The following is a 21,074-nucleotide window of genomic DNA, read 5'->3' on the forward strand; positions in this document are numbered from 1 at the left end:
TTTCCCTCAAAATTTCTATATTTATTATGGTTTTCTACAGATGCTGGTGCCCTGTGTAAATACAAGGTCAAAATTCCAAATACAGGTCTCAAAAGAAGGCTAGTGAAGTGCTGTTAGTGTCTGTCATCTCAGCTGCACAGAGAGATTGGATTTTTAATCCCAGGGAGTTTAAAGAGCAGCTACTAAGCTTTTCACCCCCTACTCTCCTTCCTGCAGTACTTGGGGCACGTCGAGGTGGATGAATCCAGAGGAATGCATATCTGTGAAGATGCGGTGAAGAGACTCAAATCTGTATGTACATTTGTTTCACAAAAACGTTGGCTTTGGGGCTGTGGGCGTTACTGGGAAAGGTCTGTCCAGCAGCAGTGCCCCAGCGAAAGGCTGAACTCCTGACCCATGCTAGGGGAACAGTTGGCTGGTTTGAGAGCACTGCTGCAGTCAGGGGGATGTGCTAATCTGATGATGAGAGGGAGAGAGTTACAACTGTTCTTTCTACTTTCTACTTGCAGAAAATATTTGCAAAACAAATGTGTAGAAATCCTCTGTGACCTTTGAGACTAAGTTGGTACCCACATGGGACTTCAACCATTGTTTTTTTAACAGTTCTTTCTCCCTCTCTCTCTTCCTCTCCCTCTCTCTTCTTCCCTCTGTTGCCTGCCACTTTAATAGTGACTCAATTCACTGTTATACAAAATATTACTTGATTTAGGCTGCTTTTTTCTAATGCACTGCAACATTGTAGTCACGCATGAAATAATCTGGCTTGCATCTGCTCAAAGTGGCCTGAAGGCTGCCTAATTCTGATATGTCATGAAGTGGGCTGCTCTTAGTTTGGCTTCTGTAAACGGCACTCGTTCAAAGCTCTTCGTATTTCTATGGCTCCTTTGAAGAGGCCTTGTCATCTCTTTCCTGCAGTAGTCATATCACAAAATCCTGTAGAAATAGCAAACTCCAGAAAGGCAATGATCTGTCTGTCAAGGAACTGAGGCTAAAACGGCGTTGAAGAGAACACGTGGAGAAAAGGCCATTGAAATTCAAAGTCTGAATGGGGACAGAGAACTGCAATCCTTCTCATCACTTCTTACGTATCTTAGCTGTATACATTCCTCAGCGATGCATTAAGTGGAAGTAACTCTCATATCCTTGTAGCTCAACAAAATTACTGAAAATACATCAAACACTTCTACTGCACCTTTGCTACTGGACAGATGTCCAGATATCTGCTGCTGGACATCGCTTTTTTTCCCCTCATCAAGTGTGAGAGCTCAAATATCTTCCAACTAAATGTGTTCTTCCTTCATCCTAGCACACAACAGAGGATTATAGGTTATCATCCTTCTGTTGTGCTCTAAAGTTTCTGAATTGGTTTAGTGCTCTGACTAAAATCAAGCCTTTTCATTAGGTTCTCTCTCAGCTAATGTATAGCAACCTTTTCAAGCCGCATCCCATCTGTTCCCATTCAGTCCAACAGTGATTGGTGATTGATTTTTATTAAAAAGGGCCACACAAAATATAAATGAGTTTCTTTGTTCTATGGATTTAGTTTATATAGCTAGAAGTGCAAGTACTGACCACATAATGAATTGCATCCGTTTTTGTTCTGGTTTTTGTTCCATCAGAATACTTCCTATTAGCACACCAAATAACCTTGCAGTATCTACTTTATGCAACTTCTGTCATTCTCTTCTCTAGGGAGCTATGCTGTGAAGTATTTTTTCTCTAGTTTTCTATAAACTTTAAGCCCACAAGCCAGTTAAGTGTAGCTAAGAATATAAATAAAGATACACAGTAAAAACATAGTGCCTGCTTTCTTCTGGAATCTGGATGATTCCAGGATTGTGGTATTCCTGATCACCTGAACTACAGATTCAAATGTCAGACTTGAGTATCTAGCTTTTACAGTGCATTCTCTGGAAGTAAATAATTTCATTTCCCTATTCCGTGCTATGTCATTTTTCCAAGTTGTGAATGGCATGAACTTACCCATTCTCATAAATTCTCATAAATTCAACAATTTTCTTCAGGTAATTTTGATTTCTCTGGCTGTTTCAAGTTTTTGATATCTATATATGAATTAGGCACAAGTGCAGGTCTCTTAACGTTTGCTGTTTGAATTGTCTACTTGTCAGAGTTTGTTGAGTAGGAGAGGCGAAATTCTCACTGGGCCCCAAGAGGAAGATTCAGATCACTGAAACTACTTTGTGTGTTTTAGTTGCTAGACTCCCTCAGATCCAAAGTTCATTTGGAGCTGCTCGCTGCAATTCAAACCCTTCCCCCCACCCCCAGCATGTAGGTTTTACACTGGGGGCATTTCTTCAGGACCCTGCTATTACCGAAACCTCTTTTCTGTACAATACGCTCTCTTAATTAGCAAAAGCCAAACCACTGGATGATGTTTCAGCAAGCAAGGAATAAGAATAGAGTTAGTTCTTTTGGTAGTCTCTTGCTTTCACAGTACTTGGTTATTTTAATGGGCTTTCTGTTGGTCTTGAAAGAATTACAAGTTTGAGGTGCAGTGCTCAAACTGAAAGACTATCTTAAGGGGAAATTGGACTTCACTTTTCATATAGTTAAACTACATCAAAATATATGTGGCCTATTTTAATATTTACTGTTTTCTTTGCAGGTAACGTGTAGGTTTTATAAATCCAGTCAATAGATAATAGTTCTGTTCTCTTAAATTTTAGAAGGTACAAGCATTTAACATTCTAAGTTCTGTCTTTACTTATTTTAATACATTTTTTTTTTCTCAATTCTTGTTCTCCAACAGTTGGCAATTCATTTGGGGAACTGAAGTCTGTTCTTTTTTAGGGCTGACTAATGGTTTTTAAACCATTTATGGGATTTGTCAAGAAGAATATAGAAAAGTGTTAATCTTGGTTTTAGGAACAGCTTAATATCTGCTTTGCCTTTTGAAAAAAAGACACAAACAAATCATTCTGTCTCTTTATTGTGAGAAATAACCTATCAGGGTTTTTTGTTACCTGCTCCTTTCATGTTGTGTAATTGTTTTTGAACGCTGCATCTTGCAGAACTTGAAACCAGATGATGGTGGACATTTTATTCAGGCATTGTTTAATTGAGAGCTGAGTAAAAGAAGCCACTTTTAGCTAGAGAATCCCTCCTCCATACTGTATTCTGTGTTACAGTTTTATAGCTCTGAAAATGCACACCAACAATACTATAATGTGCAGATTATGCTGTGGTTTAGAATGAATGAAGACAAACTTGAGTTATGTCCCTGTTTTCTGTCTGACGAAATGGTACTGCAGTCTCATTAACAGACCAGAAACCCATGTATAGCTGACAGTCTATTATTTACATGGGTTTATATTACCAGTGGAGCCTGCATTTTTCCCTTAGAGATGTATTCCTAACTGTCTGTACATCTCATATCTGGTAGGGTCCTTGTATTTGGACACCTTGTATTTGGTTTCTTCAGAACCATTTCACTGAATTTAAAATATTTAGTGTAAACTGGAAAATAACTTTGTAAGGACTCTGTAAGTGTATTTGATTCAGGTACGGGAACTTTGTATAAAGACAAAAGTATACTCTCTCATGTCATGTTTTGATTTTTAAATCAGCTTTAGTGTGTAGTATTGGTTTCTAACTTGCCACGTTTTGTTTTAAATGATGCATTTGTGTTAATATATGTTCTTGTTTTAGCAGGTAAAGAGACATAATTTAATATATTTTAAAACATGCATTAGTTATCTCTAAACTACATTAACTTAGTGTTGTTTAAAACCCATTTTGCATGATGCCTTTTCTATTAACCTTTTCTAGTTTATTAAAAAAACCAATCTTGTTTAACGCGCATTTTGCTGAGAGCAAAATTAACCATCACCTAAAAATGAGGTAGCTTCTGGTGAATCTCTCTAGCTTTTGCTGTCTTTAAAAAGCTGTTATTTAGTGTAATGCAATAGTCATTGCTCAACTTGGCAGCAGCATCCAACCCCTTCTCATTATGTACACAAAACCGTGATTAATCCATTAGTTCCCCTCCTAGTGTTCAGCATATCCTGTCCAAATACATAACCGTTACTGCCTCTAGAAATTGTTAAGCTTTTCAGCTGACTGAACTTAAAAATGTTCTTTATACAGTGTCTGAGTTGACATAAATATGTTACAGATACTCGGTAAAAAGCTCTGTGGAAGGACGTCAGGCAGAGAGGCGCACAGCAATGGGAGTCAGGAAATGCGAAGTCGAGATTGACACTCCCTTCTTAACTTTGTGTTTCCTGGCTTTTGTTGGCTTGCGTCAGAAGCACAGCTTTGTTTTAAATATAACCTTGTTTATCAATCAATTCTCGAGACGCTGCCTCGGGGTATTTGTAATAATATTTTTAATATAGTATTGTTATCAGCGATCAACAGGCTGGAATTGCACGGCGGTAATCTGGGGTCACGGGTTGTCGCAAAGAGGCGCTCTGTCTCACCTCCAATTCTCCATCTCCACCCTATTACTATACCATAGCTGCCTTACAAGCCAAACAATTTGGAAAGGTAACAGGACCAGTGATTTGCTTTGTGCCAGCTTCCCTCAAACATGGAGCAGTGTGTGGCCGTGCTCACAGAGGACCAGGCCTGTTGACGTCTTCTCTCAGGATTTTGGTTCAGATCATGCAGTTTTCTTTTCACTGTCTGGTGACAATATAAAGCCACTAAACTAAACTGCATGCAAGTACGCTTAAAATTGTGTGCTGCCTTTCTCTTACTCTTTCTCTTACTGTGAATTGGGCATTCGCTATAATCGCTTCCAGGCTGAAGAAGTTTAGGAAGTTCAGCTCTTGGTATCTTTGCACTTGCCTAACCTCTCCCTGTCTGAGCTGACTTGAAAGGGGTCTTGTGCAGCCTGTCAATTCAGAGTTGTAGAATGAATATCTAATGTTTGTAGAAATACTGTATAAAGCCTTTGAAGGCTTTAGAGAAAGTGAAATAGGAAGGGAACTCAGTTGTGGTTTAGTAGTTGTACCACAAGGTAAGATGAAATTCCTCGCTGTTAGAGAAGACTGCGTAAGGTGTGAAGTCTAAAACAGTGTAATCCAAAGCAACAAATAAATGGAAGAGAATGAACCAGTGTTTAACCCTGCTTTATACCAGCCGTATGTGCTTCTCCAGCTTGCAAAGCATTTGCCTTGGGGAAGAGTGATCAATACAGAGCAAACTTGACTGTAATTCTGGAGTTAGAACGTTGCATTTCACAAGAACCCATACAGGATTTTAACCGTTTAACCACCATGTCTGCTGCCAAGTTGGTTTCTAACCTAACTAAAAGGGACTAAACAAGAGAGAGTGAAAATGAAAGTAACCATTTTGCATGAAATTGGGGCTGAGGTTCTCTTCTTTCCACCAATTTCAGGGCAGTAGCTTGTTAGAATTGTGTGCGTGCCCTTTGATCTGCATTTTCATGGGATTATTTTCACATTTGCCTGTCGCACCTTCTCATGGATAACTCTACAAACCCCTTCCTTTCCCTCCAAACCCTATTCTTGTGTGTGCTTGTTGGTTTGAAACCCTGGGACATTTTAGCTACCTACAGTAATAGCGCTCGACTTGTCCCCCCTGTTCCTCCAGGAAAGGAAGTTCTTCAAAGGCTTCTTTGGAAAAGTAAGTTTAATGCCTCGTTTGTGCTTGCACTATAAGGAGTTACATCCCTGGTATAGCACTGCCATAAAATCAGGGAGTTGAGAATCCCCTAATCCATTCCAGAATATTTGAGTCTAAAACAGACTTGGAAATAGTTTAATCAAACAAAGAATATGGTTAAAAAAGCAACCTGAAACACAGACTTAAATCCATGTGGACTCTAGTGGAAATCCAGTGTTCTCAAGTGGTTTGGTCTTCCTGGGGAAATAAAAAAAGTGAGTTCTTCTTTTAAACCCTTAAACTTGTGCTGGCCCGTGTCACCTGGGCAAGTATCTGCAGAGCAGCTGGGGTCTGTAACTTGTAGGAGCTGTGTGATCGGCTGCCTGGCACCACGAGTAGACCCAAATGTTAGCACTGGGAGAAAGCAGTGTGCCTCCACATAACCATCTCTTAAACCCTTTTTTTGAGCACAGTCTGAGCTCAAAGGTGTTTGAAGATGAGAGCAGGCACTTACCTACTATGGTTTTTCTAATCGCAACTCTCCTGTATGACAGAAAAAATGACTGTTTCTATTGTTGACTTGTTTTCACAAGTGCAGTATCTTAGACGTGAAGGGAAAGCAACTCTTTGTCCTTACTAAGAACGTGCTCTACTGGTGGCGGGGAGGTTTTGTTCCTGCTGCCTACACCTATGCAAGGCAGAGTGTGTAGATCTCTGAAAGGGCTCCCCCTCTTAGCTCTCATCTGTTCCCTATTTCTGTGTTTAAAATTCCTGTAAAACATTTTAATTTAGTTTTCTTTTGGAGTTAGTCTTAAGATGTGGCTTCTGAAGTATCTTGTTGCAAAATCAGTCTGGGCTCACATAGAAACTAACAGGTTTGTAACTTCCATACACACAAAAATCTCTTGGAGCAGATTACTCTTTGGTCACAACCCTATCTGGGCTTTCCTTGGGGAGTAAATAAAGTTTTTTCAGCTGCTTCTTCTTCACCTTTCCCTCAGTCTGTGATGCATGTCACAGAGGGACAGCTGTTACCCCAATTCAGGTTTCTTCCTACGGTCTGGGAAAGCACACATCTAAAGTGCAGTGATAGGGAAGGGCCCAAGTACTGTAGGTGGGAGACCTGTCAGATTTATCGGGTCATGCTAACAAAATTGAAGAGCTGGAATCCACAGAGATTGGAGTGAAGACATGCTGATTGCTTAACAATCAAAAACGCTAACTACTTTTTACAGACTTCATAACAAACAGAAAAACCCTGACCTCGACCTGATCTGTTATGTTAGATTTCTTTCTGCTTGCTGGTATTAACTTATGTTAGGACACACGGAAAGTAAAGATGTAAAATGCCAGACCTTTGCATAGCACTTAACTAAAATGTCAAAGATAGATTTTTATCTATTAAATATGCCAGCTTCCCCATTACGTCTTCGGAGCGTTTTTAGACCAGTAGTTTGCCACACCCTTGTAGATGTGCTTTGCCTTTTATTATACTATTTTGCCAAAGAGGGACCTACTTCTACTTCAGCCTGTTGAAGTTTCACGAATTGGCACTGTGAGCACTTAAATCCATGGTGTTTAGACATCCCCAGTGTCAGTATGGCAGTGCCTTTATTGCAGCTTTGACCTGCGTCTGGGTGAAAAACGGCAAAGCAAGGGTCAGCTGTTCTTATTAATATTTGAGAAATGCTAACAATGCTTTTTTTATCTTTTGGCTGTCTCATCCATAATTTCTCTGCAGATGCCTTGCATTGGGATTAATATAATATGCCAAACCACAGAGCTGCTTAAAACACCCTGCCAGCTTACAAAAAGTCAGTCTAGACAAGTTTGCTTCTTTCCCTGTCCATAATTTCTCCCCCTAAAAGGTAAATCTGATGGGTTTGTGTCCAGAAATGTTCAAGTGTTTAGTATGGCAGAGACTCTCTTTTCAGCTTTAAATAAAAATGAGATGCCTGATAGCTCCAGGTTAGGCTTCTGCAGTTTTATGTTGTGTAGCATACACAACATAAACGAATCAACTGCCTTTTTATGCAGCTCTTCACATTTTAAAACTGAAGTTTTCCTGTTGTAATGAATAGTAGTACAGATTCAGTGATCCTTCTTATGTTTTGCTTCCACTGAGTGCATGTATTTCTTATCATGCAGTGCTTTATACAGAGTCTGAAACAACAAATTCTCTTTTTAGATGCCTCAGGCTCCAGATACATCTTACAGCTCTTTTGAGTCCCAGGACAGACTAAAATAGGCAGAAAGACTAGAGACAATTTAGCAGTATTTAAAAAATGCATTATCAGGCAACTTTTAATTCTGCTTTGGTATCCTTAAAACTCTTATTTCCCACCTTACAATATAGCTGCTACTTATCTCTAGCTATCGCTTCTAACAGTTAAATTGTCGTGACCCACGCTGCTGATTAGGAAATGTGCGCTTCAGATTTACTCCTTTTATTTTTTGGTGGATGCCCATCCCTGTCAGAGGTTTCCCTTGTGCCCAACCCACAGTGGTCCTGCTGTGTCTTCGGGCCTCACTGTCTGTTAGGACAAATGCCTTGCCTGCCCTCCTGTAGACCTCAGAGGACTCTGAAATCAGTCCGGATAGTGAACCTCGTGTTGGAGCGGATTGCTAACCTCCGAAGAAGTGCTGAGCAGCGAGGTTTCTATCGGGGCTGACTCAGCACCGGCAAATCAGGCTCTTGGGAGTCAGTGCCACGCGTGGCTCGCCTCCAGAAGTGCTGTCATCCAAAAGCTTTTGGATATGAAGACAAGCTACTGATATGGATGTCTAGACGAGTCCCTTGGTAGCAACGTTTCAGACCACACTGTTCCTGTGGATATTGGCCATTTGCTTTAAATACTTTTGGTTGGAGTCACCTGTACCTTTCGGTGTTTATGGCACAAGCTGCAGTTCTGTGTTGGAGTTTGCTTCCCATGCAGATCTTGCATCTGGCCTGATCTTTGTCCAGTCCATGCCAGGAGTGTAAATGCTCCTATCTCCTTTGTAATCATGATGCACTTGGCAATATCCCCTTCCTCCCCCCCATAACAGTGTAGTACTTTGATTGGTATAGCCAATATAATGTGCTGTGGAGAGGTCTGTTCCTTCATACATCACTTGTAGACACAGACAAACTGAGGATTCAGTAGATGGGGAAAATCATGTGTTGCCCAACAGGAGCAGCTGTGTGTTTGGGGTGTAAACTGTAGGGACATACCCTTACGAAGTGCTGCGTCCACCATAAATGGAGAAGGAGGAAGTGGAAGATAAATGCGTTTTCTTTTTCTCTCAGTGTAGCAAACCCATGTTTGGTTATCTTGCAGGAGGAACCTTATGTTTCCAGTGGGAGACAAGGAATTAGACCATCCTTTAGTCTTTTGACTTTATTCTCAGAAACATGAAGTTCCATGTCTTAGATATTTTGAAATCCTCATTTGGTAAAACAGCAGGTGAGGAATAGCTCTGCTAAAGATCAGTACTGCTTTATGAAGTACCCAACTCAGTTAAACTTGACTTGTTTAATTCAGGCTTCAGGAACTATTCACTATTTCTGCAGAAACAAGATTATTTTTTTTATTGTTTGCTGGGGAAAGACACATATCTGTTTCTAATGATGGTAATCTAAACCAAACAGTTACCTGCAGGCGTTACCTCTCTTGATTGATTGTTTCTGCTTGAAATAAGCATTTTAAGACTGTTAATTATTTATAAGAAACTTGCACTCCTTTTTTAAAGCAATTCAAGGAGGCAGACCTCTACAGACCATTTGTTTTGGGGTTAATAAGGACTTTCAGGCTATGGAAGCTGGTTGAGCATTGAAAATATAGGCTATATTTCATGGGTATCAATATTTACTGGCTTTTAAGGTAAAACATCAGAAGTGCTTAAATGCTGCAGTGTTTTTTAACACGTAAGATAGTAAACTTTAGTACATCTTCCCTTGTGAATTATATCTTTTCCATTAGGAATTCCAGAATCTGACAGTTTTACTTCAAACCTTCTCTGGGGTATCCAGCAGGCTGAACAGAGATTTAAAAACTTGCTTCTGCAAGCACTTTTCCATAGCTTGCTTTCACGCTGTGCTTATTTTCGCTCTTTTCTCTTTTAATCACTCTTCTGTACAAGTCGCTGCCATTCTCTGTTCTCACCCAGCTTTTTGAAAAATCTCGGGTTGTCATTGCTGCTTCCGAAATTGGGACAGAGAGTTCCTCCCAAAAAAACAAACAGAGGTCCTGCCAGGCCTGTTTTCTTCACAGTCGCTGCTTTCCCTGAGAGTGAAACCAAAGTGTGATACAAGAGGAGACTTTTCACCCAAAGATAGTACCTCCTAACAGGGTTAAAATCAGCGTTGCAGGCTTTGAACGTGTGGTACCTTATACTAGAATGTGTCCTTGCACCATTACTTGCCATATAAATAGAGATTATGTACATCTGCAACGAACCATTGAAAAAATAATATTGTAATTCTTGCATGAAGCCACTAGCTGATACCCCCTCATCGTTGTTGTTGCTCTCTTCACTCCCCGCTGTGGTCTGTGGCGGGTGCCGTTAGTAGCCACGTGTAAAAACCAGTGCTTCAAAAGAAGTTACAGGGAGAATAGTGTATTAGCTGGCTTAAAGTATGGGGCTTGGGGGTTAAAGTAAGACATTCAAAACCTGGTATTTTTCTAGTAGTAGTTGTTCTCGGTAACAATCAGTAAAATTACGTTGACATCTCGTACCTATTTTCAGCTTAGTGAATTAGTTTGAGAAGAATATTGTGTCAAGTGTTTATACTGTTCTCTGTAACTTTCCATTAAAAAGCACACAGCCTAGAAAGAATCCTTAGTTTGAACAGCTCCTGAAGCCTTCTTGTGTTTCCCACTTACCCCCAGCTTGCGGCAGCTGAAAGTTCCCACAGTCAGGTCTTGGGTAGAAGCCAGACTGCTCCTCCGCCGTGTCAGCCTGCCGCACACCATTGCTTTTTCAAGATACACGCATAATGGTTAAGGAATCGGTTTTTTCTACCTCTCTTCCAAGATGTGACGCTTGGATCTTAATAAATTAGAGCAACGTGTTTGGATGGTTCATCTTAGCATTAAGCTCATAACACAGTTACTGATGATTTTTGGGTGCTTTTAACACTGGTTTAAGGTGATGCCATGATTCTGCCAGGCAACTATTGGGGCAGAGGGTAGGTAGGGCTGGTGGAAATACCACTTAAGAATTTTCCTACGTTTAAACTTGTGCTAAAGAAGCTACCTGTGGTGTAACTCCTTATGAATGAGTGTTTTCGGACTCTGGTGGAATTCTTCGCCCACTCGGTCAGTCTTGAATTCTTTACTGTCAGTGGACGTACACCTTCTTTTTGCCTCCACCTGTCCTGCGCCCTCTCCCCATCCCTACGATGTGCTGTTTCTGGACTACTGGCTTTGGCTTGGTTCTCTGAATGTTTGGCAACTTGGATTGAGTATCTGGCTTTGGGCACCCTACTGACCGTGGACTTCACCTACACTTAATGTTCTGGTTCTTGGAAAGGGGGTAGCGGGCGGCAGTCTGACGCTGTTGGCATAAAACTGTTGCATTTCTTTCCCTCTTTTTTTTTCTTTTTTGAAAGTCTGGGAAGAAAGCCGTTAAAGCAGTCCTGTGGGTTTCGGCGGATGGACTCAGAGTTGTAGATGAGAAAACAAAGGTTAGATTTCCCTGGATTACACTTTCAAATCTTTCTGTAGTAACGTATGTGATAGAACTCCAAATGGACACCAGTCTTTATGTTAATGCAAATGTTGGTATTTGGAAGGAAGACTGAAGTGTGTAATTAGTTCAATCATTTCTTGCTTTGTAAATATATGTATGCCTACTATCTTTTTCCCCCAGTTAATTCCACACTACTCTCAAGAAAGTTTCATAAAATGTGGCAGGTAGCACAAGCTTGGAATTTTTTTTTTTGTTGCATTTACCAGAAGAACCATTTTTTCCTAATAAGTTGTGTTGACACTGAACTTGGAGAGCCCCTTGGCTTTGTTCTGCACCACTGCAGAAGGCTGCCGTAGTGATACATGAGCAACCTCATGTCAATCAATATAATTTTCAGTGCATCCACATCCTAGGATGGGTCTGAATGAACCAGAGCTAGCTGGAGGAGAAGGGTTGTGCCCTCAGCCTCAAGCTAAATTGTAACTCAGTTTCAAATTTGATGATTTCTATTTCTAACATCCACGCTGTTGTTCTGAGTGGAATGCTAATGCATTTGTAGCATGCTTCCAGATTGTTTTACATCTTTTTAATTGTGAAATAGCACAGGGTGTACCACCAAGGCGCCTGCGTGCAAGTAGCTGCAAACAATTCTTGGATTTATCTAGATGTAGGCAGTTAGAAATAAGAGCTTTAGGCTTACCTCTACAAGCATGCTAGTATTTTAAAAGATGACATGGCTATTGGAACAATTTCTATGCTGATTAGTCTGACATGAATTAATTTTATATTCATGTCCCATAACCCTTATTTTGTCAATCTGAGAGATGATTTCTGCAAGCCAACACTGAGAAGCAGGTCAGATAATTCATATCCCTCTGCAGTACAGCTGCCCGTCACATACCTGCCTTGTGGCTGGACTTCTCCGGGGCTGCTGGTACGGTACCGTTCATCAGAGCTACAGTTACTGACTCTTAGAATGCAGTTTCTAATACAAACATACTGATGTAGGTGAATTCAGTCTGCTGATTGCCTCATTTGAAAATAATAATACGGGTATTATTTTTAGAAATGTTACTGCATATATCTGGTATTTTTGAAATCGAATTTTAATGAGTTGTGCAGACCCTGGAGGAAATGAAAAGTATAGGACTGAAAACGAGAAGATACTATTGCCTCCTGGTGGTTGGAGGTGTTGGCACAGGTGCAAAGTGCCAACCTCCAAACGAAAGAAACACTTTGAGGGGGGTTGGAAATTAAAAAATAAAGTTTAATAAAGATAGCCTAGTTGTCAAACTATACTTTTTAGAAACACTCCTCCCATCAATCTATGGGAACAAATCAGGGTGTTTGATAGTACCGGTGCAGCTGGTGCTTTTCCATGGCATCCCTGCTTAGCTTTTGCTTTTTGTATAGCAGCTGGTAGGTCTTTTCACCTTGCAGACCTCTCCCAGAAGTTGTGTTTTAAACACAGTAAAGATTATTTTGATTGTTAGACTAGTGGAGCTGCTGTAAAAACAAAATAAACCAAAAGCTTCATAGTCTAAAGGAGAGATCTTAGGAATTTTGTGTCCCTGCATTCTTAAGTGGTGCCTTGGCACACTTCTGCCAAAGGGGGCTGGAGGAAAATGTCAGTTGTCCTTTTTATTTCATATTGGGAATAGATTCTGAATGGTGGATTCATTGGTAGATCATTACAGCCACATCAGGTTATCCTGCTTTTAGTCTAACTCATCTTGCAGTTAACACTGAAAATGACTTGTTCAAGTGTTTCTCCCTATTTCCTCACTTTTCTTTTGTGGGGGTGGGCGGGGATTTCTTCCCCTCTAGGATCTTATAGTTGATCAGACAATAGAGAAGGTTTCTTTCTGCGCACCAGACAGGAACTTTGACCGGGCATTCTCGTACATCTGTCGAGATGGCACGACGAGACGCTGGATATGCCACTGCTTTATGGCCGTAAAGGACACGGTGAGTTTAGTCTGGGGTGCATGTGTTCAACCCTTCCAGCTTCTAGCTTGGGAAAACTAACTTCCTAGAATACTGCCGTATGTTTTAACTTCAGCTAAAATATTACAGAGTCCTTGAAAATTATTTTACTTCTGATTCTTTGTATTTGCCATCCCTCTGTGGTGTCGTCTTTTGGAGAGAAATGGTGCCCAGCATGTGTATAAACGGAATGCAGTCAGCCTCAGATATCTCTAGTAGAAGGCTGAAAATGTATACAGCCAAAAACTGAAACAGCAGTGACAGTTTTTTCAGGATAAAACCATAGTGAGTAAATACAGATTGGTTATGAATGCAGCCTCTTGTATGCGAATGTTGTCTTGAATGGCAAGTCATCTGAATGTTAAGGGATAGAGGTAAACTGATTTAAGTCAGCTTCCTGTTGGCTTCTAAGTGATAGAGTTCTCCAGCAGAAGGTTTGAAAGTAAGTTACCTCTATCAGTCTCTCACTGTGTACACTTGAGTTATTTAATGCCCTGATCTGGCCTTTTTGCTCCTCCTGCTCTTTGTTGAATCCCGTGTATGTCATACAAAGTGCTCGAAGCCTCATGCAAATTCATTGCGTGAACTCCAAAGAGCTGCATGTTCAGGGCCATTGTGTTTGACGAGTTATCATTTTTCTGTAAAGAGAAACAATGAAGCTAGAAGATCCCAGTTAAACTTCTGTTAGAGCTGGAGCATTTCTATTTTCCTCTCTGAATAACGGGTCAATTCACTTGCTGATTATAATGGATGAGTTGAGCTACTGGTGGTAATAGTGCCCGTGGCTGCTCTGTCAGCTGGATTGCTGGACTTCCTCTGACTTGCATTTCCTTTCCTTATTGCAGTTATTGGATAGTGGGTCCTTTTGACCTCACTGGTGGTTAATGGAAGTGCTTTTCAGAAGGCACTCTTACTGCTAACTTGTGCATTTGGTCAGGGCCGCTAAGAGGTGTAAGTAGTCAACGCTGTACTTTTAATTTTCACGCTTGCACCCAGCGGTAGCGTCTCCCTGAGCTCCCTGTAAACATTCTCCATCCAAGAACAGCATTTACCTGTCCTTGGGAATTACACCTGCTTGAGATGGCTTCACGAGGGTTCCTTTGTGCAGAAATGTATCCAGAGGCAAGGGATCCCTGGGGGCAGGTTATCGCACTGGCATTGCAGCAGCAGCTGAACTGAACGTGTTATCCCGCAATCTCTCTCACTTCTGGGTGGCCACCTTGAACACCGCTTGCGCGTTAGTGGTTGGGAGGAGATACCAGGTTTAATTTTAGAGCCGTACAAAAGGTGGCAGATTATGGCCGTTCTCTTTAATGCCTGAAACGAGATTGCCCCCGCCAAGGCAGGTTATGGCTTTGCGACGCTTGAAGGGCATGTGTGTCTCTGTTCCGGTTACCGTATGATGCAATGTTGTCTCGTGCAGGGGGAAAGGTTGAGTCACGCCGTGGGCTGTGCATTCGCAGCATGCCTGGAGCGAAAGCAGAAGCGAGAGAAGGAGTGTGGAGTGACTGCCACCTTTGATGCCAGCAGAACCACGTTCACTAGAGAGGGGTCATTCAGGGTCACTACCGCTACTGAACAAGCAGAGAGAGAGGAAATTATGAGACAGATGCCGGATGCTAAAGGTACGGGGTGCAACTCTCGCCGTCATCCGTAGCGAGCAAAGCCAGCGCTGTGGTGAACTGGAGCCTGTGCAAGGATTGAGGCTTAACGTCCTTGGAGCGTTCCCTTTCCTGAACCTCGCTGTGTACAAATCGTATTCCCAGACGCTTGTCACCTCACAAAATGAAAAACGCTCCCAGATTCGCTCCTAGCGCGTTTTCCCACACCTCCTCTGGAAAAAGTATAAGTGGCTTCCTATGTGAAAGCTGCTCCTGCTTTGTTTTGTCAGCCTGCTCTGAGGCAGAGAGCACTGTAGGTAACCATGCTGAAAGGAATTGTTAGAAAAATGCTAAAAACCTAAAAGTTTGCCAGACATAAAGTAATCCTGTTTGTAGTCTAATGCTTTACAAACAGAACACGATACACATTTTTCTTAGAAAGGAATGTATTTTTATTTTGATTTTTAAGGTAGGTTACAAAGTGTAGAGCTATATTGCGTGAGGGAACGGCAGATCAATCAGTGTGCTTTCCAAAAAAACCAAACCAACCACCCCTTCCCCATAAAACACATAACCGTTGCACTGTTAATTACATTCAAAACTAGTAACCAACTGATTTGAGAGGAGTTAGTTTTTCCTCCTTAGCCATTGAAAGCACCATTTAAAGTTTTCTGGAATTCAAGTGCAAGTAGAACTTCTCACCCAAGTTTTACTCCAAGTATGGAGTTCTACAGCTAACAAAACCAAAAGCATTATAAATATCGTTCGTAGCCCTCTGTACAGTGGAGTTGGACTTTTGTTGCAAAGGGTTCCACAGCCAGTTTTACGCTGCCACTCGATTGCAAAACTTTAATCTTCGTTTTCATCATCCATCTGCTTGTTCCCATACGTTAGTTTTAGAATGTGCTCAATGAAGCTTAAACACAAGGCCTTTGTTACTGGAGGGCATGAGTCAAACTCTTGACTCAATGAAGGTGTGTGAAATCCTTTCCAAGAAAGACTGATTAGAAAAGTTTCACTTGAACGAGCAGCTGCAACTCATGGGTACTGAAGCTTGCAAGACAACATAATTAGTTCCTCCTACTATTCCAGCTCCTCAGAAATCTCTGGTGCAACTCCTCTCTTTACCACATTTCTAGTTATTCTGTCGATGTGTCAACAAAGGTTATTGTTTTTTCCTCAAATGTTTGAAAAGCAGTGTAGGTGAAACAAGTTCACACCAGGATGGTGAGATTTCCCCTTCTGCTGCGTTGATGAGCTGTTTTTATTGCTCCCTAAGCCAGTTCACTTAGGACTCGAGTGGCAGAGTTTTCCTAGAGATGGAAAAATCCCTATTGCTATTGTAATCATAGGTGTCATGATTTAAACCAGGCTTAATCGTACGTTTCTGCCTGGTGCACAGAGGCATTGTGGTGCTGTGCACAACCCTGCCAAATGAAGCTGCTGACTTTAAGTTGGAGAAGCTTCCGGTGCGAGGAACTAGTGATGGGGTGGTAACATTACAGCTAAATTCAATTAAAGAAGTGACAGGGGGATGTGGCTGGTGCTTGCAAGGCCTGCCAGCTCAGAGGCTGGATCCCCTTGTAGCACACTTCCATCTCTATCCTGTATTTCCCGGAGGAGCTGGGGAGCTGCAGTCTGAGCACTGAATGGAGCCACCCTCAGCTGTGAAGTGCTGCTGCTGCTGCCGTCAGCTTGCGCAAGCTTGGGCAGGGTGGTTGGCTACTGCTGCTGGCTCTGTAGGGGGGTAGGAGGGTAGCTTTGCCAAGAAGGTCCTAGAGCTGGGTTCTGTTCCCTGCTGCTCCGGAGCTGTGCCACCCTCAGCATCTTAATACAGCTTGTAGGAATGTTTTGGCCATGGCAAAGTAAAGGTCTCAAACACACAGTATGCTTTTCGGTCTTAATCACAAATCAATTGTGGGTTTTTCTAGAGCTGGGGTCTCAGGAGTAACTGCAGAGACTCTACGTATACAAGGCCAGCGTTTCTATGAAGTGGCTAGCCTGGGTAAGCTTTGCTTTGGAGACTGGATGTCTGCAAAGCGACACGGTGAAGACAGTGAAGGTATACCCAAAATATTTTTCTGCTGTGCTATTAGAAACTCCTTTGGAAGAGTGCTCATGCAGGTTCCCGCAATTTCTCTTTTCAAAACAAACGGGAGTAGGGGTAGGCAGTTGAACACTACTGTGCTTTACTCTTCTAACCTCACCCTATATTTCCTCCAGCAGTTGAAACAGAAGTGAAAACAGTAGCACCAGGTGCTTCACCAAACAATACTGCCCCCTCCTCTGGCTCACCAACCTCTCCTACTGCCGAAGTCGCTGCCTCTCTGGATAAAGAAATGAGCAATCCCCACGCTATTCCACGGAGGCATGCCCCTATAGAACAGCTTGCCAGGCAAGGCTCTTTCAGGGGCTTCCCTGCCCTTAGCCAAAAGATGTCTCCTTTTAAACGCCAGTTGTCTTTGCGAATAAACGAGCTGCCTTCAACAGTGCAAAGGAAGACCGATTTCCCCATGAAAAACTCAGGTAAAACCAAATGGTTCCAGTGAAACGTTACCTTAAATTGTCTCTTCCTCCTTTCCTTCTCTATGGCTGCAAATAATTCTAGTAAATCCTTCTTCCTGCCTCACGTGGATCATTTCTCATGAACAAACATCACCACATCAGAAAACTACTGCTTTGGGAACAGGCAAGAATTTCAAATGCTGTGGTCAGAAGGCAAACAGTGCTAATCCCTAGCTGAAGTGTTGGAGCACAGCTTGAAGTGCTCCAGGAATGGGTGTTGGCGAATTGGTGGGTGCTGGCTCTTCCCTCTGAGTCACTGAACCAGTTCCTCCACTTAATGCCAGGCCGTCTTGAGAGACAAATCCCTCCAAGGCCCTAACCACTTGCAGTGGGATCATATGATGCTTTTCTGCAGTCTGTCCTTCTGCCTGTCTGAATTCGGGTCGAGAGCGATGAAAAGGCTTTTCACCTTGCGTTAAAAAGAAATTTCAGGTGGAACAGCTGGCTGCATGAGTAACACGTGGTACAGTTTTCCCGTGATGGTAGTGGGGTTTCCTGGAGTCATCCCACCGTAAATACCTGGGGTGCTCAGTGCCTTGCATAATGCCCTAGGACCCCCTTAGCTCAGTTACCCTGCGGGCCAGCCATACTCTCGCTTGCCAACAGGGCGAGCTTGGCGGTTCTATGTTTTAAAGTAACAGTTACTGTGGCAAAGACAAAACCAACAAAAAACTTAGTCTGACGACTCTTTTACTCCTGATTTGGGGACCTTTGCTTTAAGACTAGCACGGAGTTTATCGGTTTTACAGCAGTAGTAGCGCACAGCTTGCTAGCGATGCCCACCGAGCACGCTGCCATCCGAGTTCTTCATGATGCAGAACACTCGTGATGCATGTTCCCATGTACGCCGCTGCCGCTTACTCTCACGTCACGTGCGCTGCATTGGAACATCCCTCAAAGAATCAATTTTCGGGCATGCCTCCCCCTGAATTTTAGATACGGTGCATGCTGTGTCCAGACATCTTATTGGTTTTATACTGTTTGTGCTTAATTATGCCTGCTGGTGTCAGTTCTGTGCAACGAAGGACCGATGATGAGCAGTACTATTGAAAAGCAGTGCAGTCAGTAAGAATGAGAACATCTGGTAAGGCAGTGGGTTTACTCCAGATGTTACTTTATCCACATTATGCTGGCACTCGGTTTAAACCCCGGTGTCCATTTTATTTGAGCATTCAGCTTTTGCTTTTCCTCATTCTAGCACAGGAGCTAGGGTTTGTTCAGCTACCGCTGAACTGGAACAATCAGCAGTCTGACTCCGGACTGAACTTACCACTGTACTACTGTCAGCACATTTAAACTTCGTCTGGTTAGTGTGGAAGTCTGGTGGTGCAACACTTAAATCTGTCAGAAGTATTTTCATTTCACAGAGTGCCAAATCCTTGATATGTTTAGCACTTTAATACAGAAAGATTTAGATCTCCTCTGCTAAAGCTATATCCGCCCCTTTTATTTTCTGAAATGAACATCCTCTTGCATTAAGGCAGGGGAGCAGTAATAACTGACTTCAAATCTGGAACGCTCATCTCCTTACCCCCTACAGAGTGCGCTACAGTGGCATTCTGTTTCAGGTCAGGTCTCCGACACTGATTTTAAAAAAAGCCGCCGTGCAAATCAGCAGCAGGAACATCTAGGACATAAGGCAACTAATTATATTTCAATTTCACATTGGTGTTTGTGACTTGTTTCCCTGTCCTTTACGCTTCCACTGTAACGAACTTTGTTTACGTTGTAGTCCCTGAGGTGGAAGGGGAAACGGACAGCATTAGTGCCCTGTGCTCTCAGATCACCAGTGCTTTCAGCGCACCGTCAGAAGATCCTTTCTCTTCGGCCCCCATGACAAAGCCAGTGACAGTAGTCGCACCACAGTCTCCCGCCTTTCAAGGTTTGTGATTTCTTTGCGTGCCGTGGCCGTGCTGGTTGAAGCTTGAATGCCCATCCTGTTGCTTTCCAGTAACACGTGGTCTTAATTTCTTTTGCAAGTCCCGTTTATCAGTATTTTGGGGGAATGCGTCCTGCTTTTTTCATCTTGTCTGTTTAGTTTTTCAGTGTTTTTAATGAAAAGTTCATGCACGTACCACACGATAGTTGCCTGTAAAAGGGACTGACTTTGAGATAACAGCTGTTTTAATGTTCTTCCTCCTCAGCTGCAAAAAACCTGAAGGACTCTGTGTCCCAGGAACCAAATCCCACAAGGGAAGAGGTTTTGTGCCACCACATGATTACTGTTTTTCACACACGCTCTTATCTAAGTTGTGGAGAGATGCCAGCTATAGAACTCGTAGCAGCCTCTAATCTTCGTTTCGCTGATCAGCTTTTACACAAGTTGTGTGAAAAAAGAACCTCTCCTTGTTAAATGTAGTTATTTTTACTTTGCATCTCAAATCTGTTCTTCTTTTGAATCTAAAATTAATCCTACAGTAACTTCTGGTGAGCCATATCTCTTCTCTATAAAAACAACAACTTTAACTTCGTCAGAACTCAAGATCTCATCAAATCCATAAAAATTCCCCTGTCCCGCAGTTGTGTGAACAAGTGTTGGCTTGGCGAAATGGGATTTACTCGCTTTATCGACTGTCAGTCCAGTTTGTCTAACTCACACAAACTGCTGTCATGTGGAAGCGTGTGGAGTTGTTGTGTGTTGATAGGTATGACATGACCCACTAATATTCCAGTCACATGCATGCCCTGCATGAATTAACGGCACTGATGTTGTCTGCTCCCATTTTAGTTAATGGCACTGCCTCTGCCTTCTGTGTGCTTGCTGCTAAACCATCCCAAGCTGCTGTAGTGTCCACAGCTATGCCAGTTCGTGACACCAATCCTTGGGCTCATGCTCCTGCTGCTAGTACTGGAGCTGCAGCCGTGGTCGCTGGTAAGATTGGAAGTAGATCCGGTGCATTGCTATGAGAACTTGGATCAAAAGCGTAATTGAGCCCTTGAGACAGTTGTCGATGCCGCTTTATGGCAAGCGGAAGGAACGCTAACAAAGGCCGGACGTAGTAGCCTTTTGCACAAGTGGATGGAGGGAAGCGATGAACTCGCTGGTTCGGGGCCTGCGAGCTGGTCTGATGCTGCTTGTGGTCGCTTTTTAGAAAGGCCAGTGCTCAAAGGGAAGTCATGAAAGGGTATGTGTCTGGGGATGAAGGGCAAGGAATCTGTAGGTGTACCCAAAATGTTTGTGCTGTTCTTTCCACTAATGTCTGTAAGGAGAGATCAAGTTGGTTGCTTAAAGGCTTTAGAGGGTCATTTATTCTAAGTCTAGTTGGCCCCTCCGTTCCTTGTCTATAGTTCTATACAAGTCAGGTGGTACTTCATGTGGCTGTCACCCCTGTGGACATGCACACCAGAGGGCTACAGTCAGACTAACGTCACTGCCTGCTGCCAGCTCAGCCCCAAAAGAGGCACTTTGCTATGGAAACAGTAGCTTCTACTTGGCCTTGTAGGAGTACCAGGCCCGTTTCAGTAAGTCTTCCCCCACCTAAGTGAGAGAGGCGGTAAGCTTTGCCTCCAGCAGCCCCCACGGTAAGAACAACGGTAAGCTCGGCTTGACGTGGTGTTTAACTAGGTCAGGCTGAGTGAGCACCACCGAGCAGTAATGGCTTTCCACTTCTCCAAAACACCAAATTACACGAGTTGCGGAGCCATCTCTGGCATTCC

General features: G+C 42.6%; 1 protein-coding gene across 4 annotated transcripts in view; it reads left to right on the forward strand.

Moving 5' to 3' along the window:
* Positions 1-21,074, forward strand: part of NUMB (numb homolog (Drosophila)) — a 35,669-nt gene that overhangs the window by 12,953 nt on the left and 1,642 nt on the right. Inside the window, exons 2-9 of one of the 4 annotated variants that reach the window (XM_010152631.1) lie at positions 217-291; positions 5,581-5,613; positions 11,186-11,260; positions 13,093-13,233; positions 14,675-14,876; positions 17,076-17,378; positions 19,150-19,299; positions 20,146-20,289. In XM_010152631.1, coding sequence (XP_010150933.1) covers positions 217-291; positions 5,581-5,613; positions 11,186-11,260; positions 13,093-13,233; positions 14,675-14,876; positions 17,076-17,378; positions 19,150-19,299; positions 20,146-20,289 — 1,123 coding nt within the window. The remainder of the gene's footprint in view (positions 1-216; positions 292-5,580; positions 5,614-11,185; positions 11,261-13,092; positions 13,234-14,674; positions 14,877-17,075; positions 17,379-19,149; positions 19,300-20,145; positions 20,290-21,074) is intronic. The other 3 variants (XM_010152633.1, XM_010152632.1, XM_010152634.1) reach the window with 3 other exon arrangements.

This window comes from Eurypyga helias, unplaced genomic scaffold (genome assembly GCF_000690775.1).
Source record: "Eurypyga helias isolate BGI_N326 unplaced genomic scaffold, ASM69077v1 scaffold5565, whole genome shotgun sequence".
NCBI lineage: Eukaryota > Metazoa > Chordata > Aves > Eurypygiformes > Eurypygidae > Eurypyga > Eurypyga helias.